This window comes from Myotis brandtii, unplaced genomic scaffold (assembly GCF_000412655.1).
Source record: "Myotis brandtii unplaced genomic scaffold, ASM41265v1 scaffold230, whole genome shotgun sequence".
Taxonomy (NCBI): domain Eukaryota; kingdom Metazoa; phylum Chordata; class Mammalia; order Chiroptera; family Vespertilionidae; genus Myotis; species Myotis brandtii.
Genome location: NW_005358650.1, coordinates 7,525,898 through 7,541,985, shown reverse-complemented (window position 1 = coordinate 7,541,985; position 16,088 = coordinate 7,525,898). Strand labels below are relative to the sequence as shown.

At 39.2% G+C, this 16,088-nt stretch overlaps 1 protein-coding gene and 1 long non-coding RNA gene across 3 annotated transcripts in view; one reads left to right on the top strand and one right to left on the bottom strand.

Annotated features, from left to right (window-relative positions):
- The window catches only part of EPB41L4A (erythrocyte membrane protein band 4.1 like 4A), a 241,435-nt gene extending 229,000 nt beyond the window's left edge, over positions 1–12,435 (top strand). The window contains exons 19-23 of the mRNA XM_005866454.2: positions 5,766–5,813; positions 6,673–6,741; positions 7,762–7,872; positions 8,931–9,012; positions 11,635–12,435. Coding sequence (XP_005866516.1) covers positions 5,766–5,813; positions 6,673–6,741; positions 7,762–7,872; positions 8,931–9,012; positions 11,635–11,763 — 439 coding nt within the window. The 3' untranslated portion in view covers positions 11,764–12,435. The remainder of the gene's footprint in view (positions 1–5,765; positions 5,814–6,672; positions 6,742–7,761; positions 7,873–8,930; positions 9,013–11,634) is intronic.
- Positions 12,436–14,308: 1,873 nt separating this feature from the next.
- On the bottom strand, positions 14,309–16,082 carry LOC102244520. 2 transcript variants are annotated; one of them, XR_001362173.1, is made up of 4 exons: positions 15,756–16,082; positions 15,390–15,669; positions 15,197–15,263; positions 14,309–14,466 (listed from the first exon to the last, which is right to left on the bottom strand). It is a non-coding gene; the product is annotated as an uncharacterized LOC102244520 (long non-coding RNA). The 2 variants fall into 2 exon arrangements; XR_001362172.1 differs by having other exon boundaries at positions 15,390–16,082.
- Between the last annotated feature and the right edge of the window lie 6 nt (positions 16,083–16,088).

Below are 16,088 nucleotides of genomic sequence, written 5' to 3'. Positions count from 1 at the left end.
GATTTTCTCAGACAATGTGAATTATGAGAAGAACTCCTTTAAGAGTTGGATGTGTACCATTCTGGAATTTAGTTTTAAAGCAAATAATAAAAAGACTTAGCAAATGTTGGGATGACTTTGTAACTGAACTTGATTGATTACGTAGCTGATATGGCCAAAGTGCATTTAAAAATATGTATATATTTAAGTGCTGGGAAAATAATCTATTTGAAGAATGATTCATTCATGCTGCTCTGGCTGCTTGGTAAAACGCAGGTTGGAAAAAAAAGGAAGCAAGAAGAGTAATTAGAAAACTTTGCAGTGGTCTACATATGAGAGGTGATGTTAGCTCAGTAGGTGGAAATGAAGTGGATGAACATGCATTTTGGAAGTAGAACTGATAGAGTCATAGTATGAGAGGCATCATGGATGCACTTTAGCTTTAGGGCTGATGGATGAAGTGGGTAGCCATCCTGTTTTACTGGGAATGGAGTGAGATAGGCCATTCTCACTGTGTGGGGAGTGTCAAGATTTTTGTTTCATTAGGTTTAAGAAACCAACAATTAAATAGAAGTTTCAAGTAGGCAACTAGATAAAAGTGTTATAACTCTACAAGATGATGTGTTTCTTTTAGGGCAAACTGGGCTGTGTCTTTTATTTGAGCTATGATATTAAAAACCTGAGGTTTGTTGACAATTAAGAAAATGTCTGCTGGCTGCTGTTGTCAGACCTCTGTTTCCCAATGTTAGCTTATTACCTAACCTCCACAAATTTCCAGTGTCCTCTGTATAACACAGGTATAGAGAGGGATTTTGATGAACATTTAGTGAGATCACATATGTCAAGTACCGGTGACATCATATATACTCACAGTGCAGTTACTGTAATTAGTAAGTTCTCCAGGTCTTGTTTAATCTCTAGAAACATAGAAGGTATTTGATTTTTTTCCCCTTTAGCGGAGGAGGGAAGTGAGGAGAATAGGGTGGGGCCAAGTCACATAAAAGTTAAAATTTTGTTCCATGAGAATTTAGGAACCACTATAGCTTTTTAAAAAAGTGGAAACAGCCCAGCTGGTGTGGCTCAGTGGTTGAGCATCGACCTATGAACCAGGAGGTCACAGTTCAGTTTTGGGTCAGGACACATGCCTGGGTTGTGGGCTCGATCCCCAGTGTGGGGCATGCAGGAGGCAGCTGATCAATGATTCTTTCTCATCATTTGCTGTTTCTATCTTTCTCTCCCTCTCCTTTCCTCTTTGAAATCAATAAAAAAATATATTTTAAAAAGTGGAAATATGGGTAGAGCAATGTTTGAAGAAAGTAATTAAAATTGTTTTTCAGATATATTTATATTTGGCATTTAGATATACAGTAAACTACTCTCTCAATTACTCCCATACAGTAGGCCCCCTACCCATGGTTTTGCTTTCTGTAGTTTGTTACCCGTGGTCAACTGCGGTCCAAAAATAATTCCGGAAATAAACAATTCACAGCTTTTAAATTGTACGCTGTTCTGAGCAGCGTGATGAAATCTCCGCCAGTCCCACTGTCCTGCCAGGGACGTGACTCTCCACGCTATGCACACTCCCCTCCTGTTAGTCACCTAGAGTCTTGGTATCAGTTTGACTGTCATGGTGTCACAGTGCTTGTGTTCAAGGTAATTCTTATTTTCCTTACTAATGGCCCCAAAGTACAAGAGTTGTGATGCTGGCAATTCGGATATGCCAGAGAGAGAGTCCTAAAGTGCTTCCTTTAAGTGAAAAGGTGAGGAGAATACATTCTTTGAGAGAGAGAGAGGAGAGGCCACATTCACATAACTTTTATTATATTTTTATAATTGTTCTGTTTTTTTTTAGTTATTGTTAATATCTTACTGTGCCTGATTTATAAATTAAACTATCATACCTATGTATGTGCAGGAAAAACATTATGTATAGGGCTCCGTACTATCCACAGTTTTAGGTGAGATATATCCCCCATGGGTAGATATATCCCCATGGGTAAGAAGAGGACTATTTTCTCCTACTGCAGTGTCTATAAATTGCCTGTATGGAGGAATTCACTGAGAGTTTAGAATGTTGTGATACATCACTCATACATGACTTATTCATTCTGTTGTTTTTAATCCCCAATGCAAAGCAAGAAGGTTGTATTCATTATTGAATACCAGAGACATACAGCTGTGTAAAATACAAAAGCTTTCTCTCCTAAAACTATTTACACTGAAATATGGTTGGATCTTATCTAGTAAAACATTGAGAAGCATAGTTCCATCTAGGACATTTTTCAGCTGCATTGATGTGACATTCATGTTTACTTATCATTAGAAAACTTGGATGAAACTCCTTTTCAACATGGGTGAACCTCTCTTATTGGGATATTTGGAAGAGGCATTCAAGCCAAAACAGTAGTTCTCCTAGGTTCAACTAGTGCGTGCGAGAAGGCTCAGGCTCCCTCTGGTGGCAATAATGCCTTACTGTTTTTCATTGAAAAATATGGATAATGTGGAAGATGAGGTTGTCAGGGTGAAGTGATGGTCCCAGTTAAACACAAAACAGAAGCCTGGTGCCTTAGATGAAGATTTAGTGTGGAGGCTCCTGAGCACTCTTCCATAGCTGGGGTGTTTGGTTCCGTGGCTTTCCCAATCGTTTTTAGTTCTGAGCAGGGGAGAGGAAAGGAGGGGGGGATAAAGACATCTCCTGCTCATATCTACGCTGGCCATTCAGGGATATGATGAGGAATTACTGAGATATTTATTAAGTGTTTTAAATTCTTTAAATAAAGATGTTTTGTGAACTTAGTTTTCTTAGTAACATACTTGCTACTCTAAGCTTCCTTTTGGAGCAGTGGACAGTAGTAAGATCACAAAAATAAAAGGTCAAATGCTGCCATATTTATTATTTTTAGTGCACTATATACACAAAATATAGATTATTATATGTTATAATATTTTCAAGATAATATAATTCAGTATCTGGGAATGTAGAAGAAGGCTATATAGGCAATGGTTTAAGTCTTTTGTAGAATTATGAAGCATTGTTGTTATTTTAGGGTTTAGAAGAAGGAAAATGTTTCTGAATGATGTCTCATCCAACTAATTTCTCTGAAAAATGAATATTAATTTAAATTAGACTATTGCTCTGAGGTGTGGATGCAGGATGCTTTAGAAGAGAATTTAACTAATGTGGGACTGCATGTGCATTTTTTATATATGCTATATCCTCAGGGTTCTGTTTCCTCAGGAACTTAGTGTATTTTCAGAGTTCAAGTAAAACATCTGCATAATCAAGGGCCTTTTAATTAAGAAAAATGACTTAACATTTCCCAACTTTATAAATGCACAAAAAGCTGTTGAGCTACTGATCATGAATTCATCCTAAATTGTTGATTAATGTGTGCAGATGTAAGCATAAAAATTATGCATTCCTCATTAGCATATGTTTACATTTGTTAAATCACAGGTGGTCTAGAAATTGGAGGAAATTAGAGGGTTTTTTGTTTTGTTTTTTTACCTTTGGAACTTTTCCCTGCCTTGAAACTGCTGGGCATTTCAGAACTCAGTTTAGTTAAATATATGACTATTATTATGTTATAGAACTTAAACATATAGACTAAATTCCTGAATCATTTATGACCAATTGTTTATGGCTAGGAAGACTGAATTCTCATTCAGGTTAAAATACTAGTAACATTTATTTTTAATATATCTTTATTGATTTCAGAGAGGAAGGGAGAGGGAAAGAGAGATAGAAACATCAATGATGAGAGAGAAAATCATTGATTGGCTGCCTCCTGCACGTCCCCCACTGGGGATCAAGCCTGCAACCCAGGCATGTGCCCTTGACTGGAATTGAACCTGGGACCCTTTAGTCCACTGGCTGACGCTCTATCCACTGAGCCAAACCAGCTAGGGTTCTGCTCATTCTTCAGAGATGGGAATGAAAGGCATTTCCCGTGGAATTGCAGCAATAGTAGTTTTTTTTTTTTTTAAACATGAAAATACCTTACATTTTTTTTTCTTTTCTGATAATTAAGGTAAGAAATTCTCTTGACTAAAAAACAAAATCAGAGATGATGAATATAAATAAGAAAATAAAATTCCTGTCATTCCAACCCTCAGAAATACCCACTGTTAGTGCTTTTTAATATTTGCCCCTCCCTGCAGCATCCTTTATGGGTTAACACATTGTCTAGTGAATCGGGCCAGCCACATGTAGGAAAGGTGGGTTCCATACAGGAAATCCTGCCAAGGAAGCATTTCTTTAGATGTTTTTAAGCATATAATTTTATTCTTATAACAAAATCTATTAACAATATCATGTTGTAATGTCTGAGACCAGGGCTTCATCCCCTCCCCCCTAATCTTCCATGTTTTGACTCCTTTTGAGTTGACTGAAACGTCTTTACAGACAGATAATTATTATTTTTTCTACAAAGGTAAAAACGGCTTAGTCAATTGAATTGCTAGAAAATAGCTTATTGTATTCTGGGGGCTCACAAAGCCCTACCAGAATGCCTTGTGGTGCCCTTATTAACTGAGAAAAATGAAAGCTATGATAATATTATATGTTGAAAGTGATATGGAGCTCTAAAATGCTGATACAGATTATGAATATAAAATTCCACAGGGCAGTGTGTATCAGTGGCTTTGCTTAACTCCAGGCCTTATAATTATTAGGGTTTGGGTTTTTTCTTTGGGCCTATTAGTAGATCTCAGTTCTCTTGAAAGGACTGATGAAAGCTTATCATTTTCTCACTAGGAAAGAGACATTCCGTGGCAACAGTTGCAGGGATAATAGATTTGTAGTATTCCTTGCTGTTATGGGAGTGTGAACACTGAATGCTGACTTTGAATTTCGCATTCTGGGAAGTTAAAGGTAGTGGTGTAACTACTTTCTGCTCAAGTCATTCTTGCAGAAGATTTGTGGGTCTGTCCATAGGGATGGGGAAAGGCATGTGGAGGGAGACAGCATTTGTGGTCCCATGCTGGGCCCACAAACACATCATCTGATAGAACCTGAAAGATGAGTCAGCGGCACACAGTCTGCCAGTCTGGGCAGTCCCACCGTTTCCTTTCCTCTTGTGGTTGCTGTTTGTACTGGGTTATCACAGATCATCTTGGGATTCTTTCATATTGACAATCAGGAGTTCTCCTTTTGCATTTACTTAGAAAAAGCTAGAGGGGCCCTGGCTAGTGTGGTTCAGTTGGTTGGAGTGTCATTCTGTGCACAAAAGGGTCTCAGGTTGGATTCCCTGTCAGGGCATGTACCTGGGTGGCTGATTCACTTCCCAGTCGGGGCATATGTGGGAGGCAACCAATGGATGTTTTTTCTCTTACATTGATCTTTCCCTCCCTCCCTGCCAGCCTCCCAGTCTCCCTCTCTCCCTTTTTCTCTGGAATCAATCCTCGGTGAGGATTAAAAAAGGAAGAAAGAAAGAAGGAAATAGCTAGAGGGAACAGGAACAGAAACAGAAGCCTCAAATTCTTCTTCATTGTAACATCACCACCAGAGGCTGTGTGCATTCGCCCTTGCAGTTCCAAGCTCTGTCATCAAATGAAGCCCCGGTTATGGCTGATTTCAGTGTGATTTTTCTTCAGTGGTGCTGGCAGATACATTATTCTGGTGCCTTTCATTAGCTCTCCCTGCCCAGTCTTTCCTTTTGGTCTCAGCTGGCAAATAAAACTTCCCAGTCTGAAAACTATGAATGTTGTAGCTCTGCTAAAGTTAGCTATGGGATTGTTAGATGAAGCACGTTTGCAGAAATGAGCGGTGTTTTCTCAATTTATAGGAGAAGCCCTGATATCCAAGCAAAAGAAGAGTTATGGAAGCATATTCAGTGAGTACCGGTTTTTTTCCCCTCCTTGTATTAAAGCCCATGTAGTTTTAAGGCAATGACAAGGAAGACTGCCAACACTAAGAGACAGCCTAGGGCTGAAGCCTGTCAGACAGTCTTCATTACCATCATTATGTGGAACATGGAATTCACAGTGGTGGTGCCTTACTGCACTGGCAGCCCTGACATCTCTTCTCCTGAGGCCCCTTAGCCTGGCCTGTAACTGGGTCTCAGACAGACCAAATAAATACCAAGGAAAACAGATTCGGGAGAAAAAAAGACTCCTACTACAGGGGAGGGAGGCAGAATTTTGTAGGGAAATTAAGAGTGGCTGGAGAGCCAGGTACATTGGATATAGATACATTGGAAGATAGTAGAAGAGCTATAGAAAAGGTTTGCCTCCCATTTTTCCTTGAGTACATTGTAGTTTTTAAATCTTTGTTCGTGCCTTATATTTCCACTAGAGGCCTGGTGCACAAAATTTGTGCATGGACGGGGGTCCCTCAGTCCCAACCTGCACTCTCTCCAATCTGGGAGCCCTCTCCAATCCGGGAGCCCTGACGGCTTAGGCCCACTCCCCCTGGTTCTCTGCTTTCTTCGGGGCCTGGCCACTCATGCTGCCTGCTCTCAGTGGCCGCCCCCCCAGGAATGGGGGACTCTGGTGGGGCTGAGGGGACTGGGTGCCACCATCTTTTGGCTATGGGCACCGCCATCTTTGTGACGGAGTGATGGTTAGTTTGCATTATTACCCTTTTATTAGATAGGATTAGGTTTGCTAATACTGTGTTTTGGGACAGTTGTGAAAGGTTTTAGTATTTATACCAGCATCAGAACTTTAATTTTCTTGCTCTCTGCCATCTAGGAAGGAACTTGTGGATCCGTCTGGGTTATCAGAAGAACAATTAAAAGAGATTCCATACACTAAAGTAGAGTGAGTATGTCTTTGAAAGTCTTTTCACACAAGTTTCATTAATACTTCGAAGTGAGTAATCCATTCTTACTCTCCATGCAGTGCTTAAATTTGTCTTTACATTTTAACTAAAATTAAGAAGAACCATAGGGAAAGAGGAAGAAAGGGTGTAATAAAGCTAATCATTCCCCTTCTGTACAATCACTATTACCCCCTGTTAACTGACTGTTTGTGTGTGGTAGGTACAAAGGGACTTTTGATGGCTGATGTTAGTTTTAAAATATAAATTCATTTATTGAGGTATTCATTGATTGGTCACAAAGTTTCTTTTTATTCATTATTTAACACCAGGAGAATGATGTGGACCACAAAGCCCTGTCATTTAAGCCCAGTCCAATCCCTATCACAGAACTAGCAGGTTGACTGTGCCTCATGAAAGCACAGGGGTTCCCTAATCGGCCTTCAGTGTAGGACGCCGCAGCAGATGACCTATTTACTCAGTTCTCTGCCCTGCTATAATGGTTCAGAGAAAGTAGCCTACTTCACTGCTTTATTTCCCTTCTGTAACTCATGCATCCTTCCCACTCCAGTCAAATTGCAGGTTGGCACACACCCTCCCACCTCCATCCCTCAACCCCATCATCTTTGGGCCAAAAGTTTGAATTTTTAACAACAGACTAGTTAAGTAGCTAGACAATGACCAACTTTTTCTGATAGGAATGCCATTTTGTCTGCATTACAGATTTTTTTCTTCCACACTACTGGAGAGAATTCAACTGTAGGGAATAATTTCATTAGAATTTAGTGGTTAAAAATAATATACACATACACACATACATACAAATACTATAAAGAGTTTTATTTTCATGTATAGTTGAGGGAGCAGTTTTCTATTGTTAACTTGTGACATTTAAGCCACTTAGGATTTTCAAACCCAGAAGGGTTGATTTTTTTTTTTTTAAGCTCTCACAGTCGTTATTAAGGAATTATCCTGTTCTGACTTGTGTGTTTGTTTCCACGTTTTTGGGATTGCTTGTTCAGGACTCAAGGTGACCCGATCCGAATCAGACATTCTCATTCGCCGCGAAGTTACCGCCAGTACCGCCGGTCCCAGTGTTCAGATGGAGAGCGATCCGTTCTGTCGGAAGTGAAGTAAGCAGGCAAGCCCGAGTACATCAGCACAGCCCAATAGAGCTTCTTTTGATGCTAGAAATGTTTTATATCTGTGGCTGTCCACTATTTGAAATGTGGCTCATGTGGCTGAGAAGCTAAGCGTTGAATTATTAATTTTCATTAATGTACGTAGCTACGTGTGGCTGGCTAGTGCCTACCCCTCTTGGACAGTGCAGATCCAGACCATACTGAGGCTGATTCATGCCACTTAGAAAGAAAAAAATGCATAAGCTATTCTGTTGTGAATGATGCAGCCATATTTGAGAGAAGTTGGCATAAGAAGTGTTTTATTTTTGATCTGATGACATTTTGTCTTTTCTTTTACTACAGCAAATAGCGTATTACCATAGTTTATTTCTTTGTGTTATTTTTTTCTTGTGAAAAAAGTGACCATTATCTTAACACAATAGGTGCTATATTTTAAATGACTACATTAACAAAATCATTATTGTTATTTTTTTCTTGTGAAAAAAGTGACCATTATCTTGCTTAACACAATAGGTGCTATATTTTAAATGACTACGTTAATAAAATCATTACACATCCATTTGTAAAAGTACTATAATCATAGAAATTCATGTATTTTATATTGCTGGGTATTGATAAACATTAATAAATTGGGAGATAGGCTAGCCCAGTGGAGAGAGGTAGAGGCCAGGTTTTGCTTATTTTTTGTTTGCAAAATGTAGATAATGGCTGTCAATAGTACCATAGGTTTATTTAAAAAGTACAAATGGTTAATAAATGTTTCTTTAGAAACAAATCAAAAAGCCATTTATACAACATGTCAGAACAGCACATGGGAACGAGACATAATTATGTTTTATTCTTGGTCCTTCTATTTATTTGTTTTGATTTTGGGCAAATTAACCTGTCCAACTTAATTTAGAAACATTTATTCAACACCTCTCTACGGGAAGCACTCTGGTGGAATACAAAGATAATACAAAGATATAGAAAACATGTGTTCTATGCTGTAGCCCTTTTTCAACTCGAATTGTGATTGTCAGAATTTAATTCTAAAACTCCCTCTGCAGTTCAAAAACGGATCTTGTACCTCCACTTCCCGTGACCCGCTCTTCAGATGCGCAGGGTTCTGGTGGCTCCACAGTTCATCAGGTTGGTAACAATAAAGTTTTAAGGTATTTTACTGGTGGCAATTTTGAGAAGCACTTTTCCTGAAATTTCTTTTGGAAGGTGGGAAAATGAATCTTTAGCTTCACTCTGAGATTCTGTGTTTTAAAAGAACATGTACAAACCATGGAAGGAGGAGGAAGGAGGGAGTGGATGATCAAGACAAGGCCCAACCTGGGAAGAGTTATGTTAGGAGCGAGAGCTAGAGATAGTGCAAGGTCTAAAATGATCTGAGGCCTGGGGCAAAGCCAAGGCTAACAAGGATTGTTGAGACTGTTTGGAGCCAGAATAAAAAACAACAACACAATGGCTTCACCATATAACTTTTAGATATTTTTTGAGCCAGAGAAACAAGGAGAAAGTAGCAGACTTACAGGTGACAGATGTTCGATTATTAACTAATGGCAGACAAGAGAATTATTCAGTCCTGTTTAGATATTTTTTGAGCCAGAGAAACAAGGAGAAAGTTGTAGACTCGCAGGTGACAGATGTTCTATTATTAACTAACTAGAAGCCCAGTGCACAAAAACTCCATCAAAGAGAATTACTTTTGTTCTGGAAATGTTTTAAAAATGTGGTTAAAGGGGAATTCAAGGACATAGTACAGAATCTAACTGCATTAACAAAATTAATTTAACACTCAGCTGAATTATATAGATATATCAAGGGAGCTCTGTAGCAAACATTTCAGCAACGTGTTTGATACCACCTTTCATGGTCTATTTTTTAATAAGATAGAAAACAAATGCAGGCTGTGTAAGATCATTGTGTGGATTTATATCTGGTTAAACAACCACTCTAAAAACAAAGTTGATGTTTACAATGGATCAGTGACAGCCTATTGTTTGCAGTGCTGTGGTTTTCAGTCTTTTGGATTGTGAATCTCTTTGAAAAGCCAATATAACTACTGTCTCTCTCTCCCATAAAAATGCATGTAAGCACATACACTGTTTTGTATATATTTCCTTGGAGTTCACGGACAGTCTAAGAACCCTGACTCAAGCTGTATTCATCATGCATTGCCCTTCGTTTGTTCAGGTTCATTTTTGCCAATGTCTTGAACAAGAACGGAGGAAACCTGTGCTAATTTAGGTTAGGCTCCCTAGAAACAGATTCGGAGATGGAGATTTTTAATTACCATGTTTGTCTATTATTAGATAGGATAGCAGACAAGAGAATTATTCAGTCCTATTTTATTTCTGTCTTCTCCATCAAAGAGAATTACTTTTGTTCTGGAAATGTTTAAGAAATGTGGATAAAGGGGAATTCAAGGACATAATACAGAATCTAACTGCATTAACAAAATTAATTTAACATTCAGCTGAATTAGATAAATATATCAAGGGAGCTCTGTAACAAACATTTCAGCAAGGTGTTTTTTACCACCTTTCATGGTCTATTTTTTAATAAGATAGAAAACAAATGCAGGCTGTGTAAGATCATTGTGTGGATTTATATCTGGTTAAACAACCACTCTAAAAACAAAGTTGATGTTTACAATGGATCCGTGACAGCCTATTGTTTGCAGTGCTGTGTTTTTCAGTCTTTTGGATTGTGAATCGCTTTGAAAAGCCAATATAACATAACTCTCTCTCTCCCCCATAAAAATGCATATAAGCACATAAACTGTTTTGTATATATTTCCTTGGAGTTCATGGACAGTCTAAGAACCCTGACTCAAGCTGTATTCATCATGCATTCCCCTTCGTTTGTTCAGATTCATTTTTGCCAATGTCTTGAACAAGAACAGAGGAAACCTGTGCTAATTTAGGTTAGGTTCCCTAGAAACAGATTCGGAGATGGACATTTGCATGGAGGAAGTTAATTGGAAAGCGCTGTTAGGATCAACACTTGTTGGGGAGTGGAAGAGGTTTTAAATGTAAGAAAACATTAATTTCTGATGTATGAGTTAAGTAATTAACGTAGCTGTATTTTCTTCTGAGTCTTACTATTTTTCTTCCAGAGAAGAAATGGGTCTAAAGATAGCCTGATTGAAGAAAAATCTCAGACATCTACAAGCAATCTGGCTGGAAAACATATAGCAAAAACAATAAAAACTATCCAAGCTTCACGCCTCAAGATAGAGAAAGATCATTGTGTGGATTTATATCTGGTTAAACAACCACTCTAAAAACAAAGTTGATGTTTACAATGGATCCGTGACAGCCTATTGTTTGCAGTGCTGTGTTTTTCAGTCTTTTGGATTGTGAATCGCTTTGAAAAGCCAATATAACATAACTCTCTCTCTCCCCCATAAAAATGCATATAAGCACATAAACTGTTTTGTATATATTTCCTTGGAGTTCATGGACAGTCTAAGAACCCTGACTCAAGCTGTATTCATCATGCATTCCCCTTCGTTTGTTCAGATTCATTTTTGCCAATGTCTTGAACAAGAACAGAGGAAACCTGTGCTAATTTAGGTTAGGTTCCCTAGAAACAGATTCGGAGATGGACATTTGCATGGAGGAAGTTAATTGGAAAGCGCTGTTAGGATCAACACTTGTTGGGGAGTGGAAGAGGTTTTAAATGTAAGAAAACATTAATTTCTGATGTATGAGTTAACGTAGCTGTATTTTCTTCTGAGTCTTACTATTTTTCTTCCAGAGAAGAAATGGGTCTAAAGATAGCCTGATTGAAGAAAAATCTCAGACATCTACAAGCAATCTGGCTGGAAAACATATAGCAAAAACAATAAAAACTATCCAAGCTTCACGCCTCAAGATAGAGACTTGATCCCAGTGAAAGGCTTGGGATGGGGGATTCAGAAGGGGGTGGAAAGGGTGTGTGCTGCCTTTACTTTGAAACTGTGAATTGTAATTATTCAAGTATCTTGGACCTCCAAGTGTTTCTTCACAAGAAAATCGAGTCTGTTGCTCCTTTTAAAAGGTTTTAACTACAGTGTATTTGTGCTGAAGAGCCTTTTTTTTTTTTGGTAGTAACTGGAAGGATAGTCATCTTGTAAAAACTCATGCCGTACCCACAACCCAAGCCAGGTGTTTCTGGACTCCTGGGACCGCAGCTGGCCAGCTGTGCAATAGTACAAGTGGGACGAAGAGCTCTCCCCCTCTAGGTGGACCTCCACCTGTGCAGATGCATAACTGGGGCTACATCACTTTCACACTATAGATATTTTTACTCATATAAATGTTCTTTGTAATGCTGTATTTTGTGGCATTAAGTTCCACTGGTTATTTACAAATGTAAAATTTTGTTTGAAAGCATTGCTTTTAATTTCTAGTGTCCTTGTCTTGTTTTCAGGAAAAAAGGATTTTTATGGGTCTATTCATGACCACCCTCAACCTCAAATGGTCCCTCCAGTCTGCCTGGTTGACTGTCCCCAGACTATTTCAGACCTTTCCCGCCAGCAATGTACCTTACATGAAAATAAAACACTAATGCAAGCCATCTTTTACCCTACCCCTTACACCTCTTTCCCAGGTGGTTCTTTTATGCCCATGACTATTTCTGTAGCTTAAACAGGCCAGTGTCCTTCCAAGAGACCCAACTAGTTTAAAATGTTGCTTCCCAGCTAGATTTAGGGCCTTGATTACTGTGCTTGTCTACACACCTGGTAATCATAGGGACACCCCCTGATTACCAAATCCCGTCACCTTTGCTCTCTGTAGCTGAATTATCCCTTTACTATTTTTGCCACATTGACCCCAGGTGGTCATCTCTTATCTAGACTACTGGCCCACCTGTATCCTTGCAAATGTAGGTTCTGGCACCTTACCTATTCAACCTCAATTTGTAACATCCCGAGCTCTCATGATGGCCATCTAACATGCCTCATTATGCACTCCTTGTCTAAATCAGGGAACTAAAGAGGGAAAGGAACAAATATGAACTTATGGTCATACTTTTTCTAGCTCAAGGCCTCTGCACATGCCTTGCAAAACTGTCACCTACCCTTAGTCCCAACTCCTTTCTCAGGCAGGTTTCCCTGACTTGGTCCAATTCTACTTTACATGGGATTTGTCTCACAAAGTTCCACATTTCTTATGACATTCATTTGCTTGGAATCTTCTAAAGGGAGGGACTATTTTATTTTGCTCATCGTATTCCCAGCTCCTAGTACAGTGCTTTCAATAATTTTTCTGAATTTATGAACACATTTGTATTTTCCTACAAAGTGAAGGCAGAAGATATGCCAACTTGAAGTTTACAATCTAGTAAAAGAAAAATTTAATGCAGTGACAACATAAAAGCACACCCATACCCTACAAACCAACCAGTCTAGTTTCCTCATCCTCCAGAAATTCTATTTCTTTGTTATGGGGTGAACCACTGCTGTAGCTTAAACAGGCCAGTGTTCTTCCAAGAGACCAACTAGTTTAAAATGCTGCTTCCCAGCTAGATTTAGGGCCTTCATTACTGTGCTTGTCTACACACCTGGTAATCATAGGGACACCTCCTCTAATTACCAAGTCCTGTCACCTTTGCTTTCTGTAGCTGAAATTATCTCTATTTTTGCTACATTGACCCCAGGTGATCATCTCTTATCTAGATTACTGTAGTAGCCTCCAATTGGCCCACCTGTTTCCTTGCAAATGTAGGTTCTGGCATCTTACTTGTTCAACCTTAATTTGTAACATCCCAAGCTCTCATAATGGCCATCTAACATGCCTCATTATGCACTCCTTGTCTAAATCAGGGAACTAAAGAGGGAAAAGAACAAATATGAACTTATGGTCATACCTTTTCTAGCTCAAGGCCTCTGCACATGCCTTGTAAAACTGTCACCTACCCTTAGTCCCAACTCCTTTCTAGGGCAGGTTTCCCTGACTTGGTCCAATTCTACTTTATATGGGATTTGTCTCACAAAGAAGGCTCTACATTTCTGATGACATTTCCTTCATTTGCTTGGAATCTTCTAAAGGGAGGGACTATTTTGCTCATGGTATTCCCAGCTCCTAATACAGTGCTTCCAATAATTTTTCTGAATTTATGAACACAATTGTATTTTCCTATAAAGTGAAGGCAGAAGACATGCCAACTTGAAGTTTACAATCTGGTAAAAAAAAAAAAAACTTAATGCAATAACATAAAAGCACACCCATGCCCTACAAACCAACTAGTCTAGTTTTGTTCATGAGACACTGGAAGAAAGCACATTTTCCTCAGGCCCAACATAAGCCTTTACCTAAGCCTTCCCTATATAGCACTGAATAGTAAGCTTAATGCAACAGTTTTGAAGTTGCCGGGGGAGGAGAGAAACCCGACTTTTCTGTAAAAGAATACTATTTTCTGGCAGTCACATAGTACACAGACCTCCAAGAAGCATATTTAAATATTTATTCACAGACCCATTGTGTTAAATGTATATTTATGAACTGTCCAGAGACAGTTTTGGCTTTCCTCAGACTCTTGAAATTTTTAAATGATCCGGGCAACTCCTGTGAAGATCAAGTTTTCAAATTCTTCACCAAGGGCATCCTAAAAGAAAAGCGCTAAATTTTACAAGCAAATATTTACACGCATCAGAACTTAATACTCTCAATGCCTGGTTCTGCACTGAGTTTCTGGAGTCAGATTTAAATGTCAACATAAAACACACCTGACATTTGACAAGTTTTTTTTTTTTAAATTACACTACTACTGTCCAGCCGGTGTGGCTCTGCATCAACCTATGAACCAGATCGTCATGGTTCGAGATTCCCCATCAGGGGACATGCCTGGCTTGCAGGCTCGATCCCCGGTGTTGGGTGTGCAGGAAGCAGCCAGTCAATGATTTTCTCTCATCATTGATGTTTTTCTCTGAAATCAATAAAAATATATAAATTCTACTATTACTACACAAAAACATCTTAAGATTTCAAAAATAAGCTGGAAACAGGCTATCCCATTTACCATTAACTTCACCTTAATTACTGATGTGCAGTACTAATACTAATAAACCAATACTCAATTTAAACTAATGCCCACAAGACACCCCAGTATGGAAAGGTGATAAGATTCCCATTACAAAGAACTTTTATTTTTAAAATATTTTAACCTTTTTATTAGAAGTATTTATATTGCCTGAAAAGTATTCCACTGTTGAGTTATTTTAACAGGTGAATATTATAACAAGCAAATCTTGAAAAACTTAAGAAAATCCAAATAATTATCATATACAAGCAAAGCATCTTAATAGACAACAAATATAACTTCTACATCACCTTACCTTAGGTCACTTGTGCTCCCAGGTAGTATTCAGGTAGCAGACTATGCTTCATGCATCCATCTTTCCCCTAAAAAATTAGTAAAAAAAACAAAACAAAAACAAAAAACTGGTTATGAGAAACTTTACACTTAATGCTGGCAGACTCAGATCACATGTGCAAACAAATTAATGTACAATATAAACTGTTACTTACACAGCTCCTCCACCAAAGACATCAAACTCAAGGGCAGGAAAGGGCTGCGAAGTGTGTAGTTTACGCCTTTTTTGACACCACATTCACTAGTTTCCAAAAGTGAACGGGCAACACAAAGGCTACATGCAAGCTGCTGCAGTGAGACTGCTGGTCTCTGGCACGAGGCTGCAGCCCCTAAATCACCCCGCGGGGAGAACTGCTCAGTCGAGATGGAATGAGAACGAAGAACTAATCCCAGCTCTAGACTTTCACAACTCACAATGCGACAGGGAACTGAAAACTGAAATACAAAGTGTTTTAAGAGTTCCAAACTCTCAGAACTTCAACGCAACTAGCCTTTTTTTTTACAGGAACATGAAAACTCACCTGCCCAGTCGGCGATACTCGTTCGACTTCCGCCGGTTCTGCAGGTGGACCCGGCGTCAGGCCTTAAACCTTAACTGGCTCTTCTACGCTGACTGATTCCCCGCGTGACATGGGTGGGCTTAGGTGAGGCCGTTCCCTTTCACAGAAACTCCGCGCTTATATTAAAAACTCCCGGCATCCAGTCCATGACCAATACACTCAAATGCACCCCAACCCATCTCCTCATTTCCCGGCGGGGGACGCAGACCGAGGTCCGCTTCGGGGCCTCCTGGGGTGCAACGTGGCTGAAGTCAGGCCCAGGCGCTGCCGTCCACGTACTCGGGGCCCGGACCC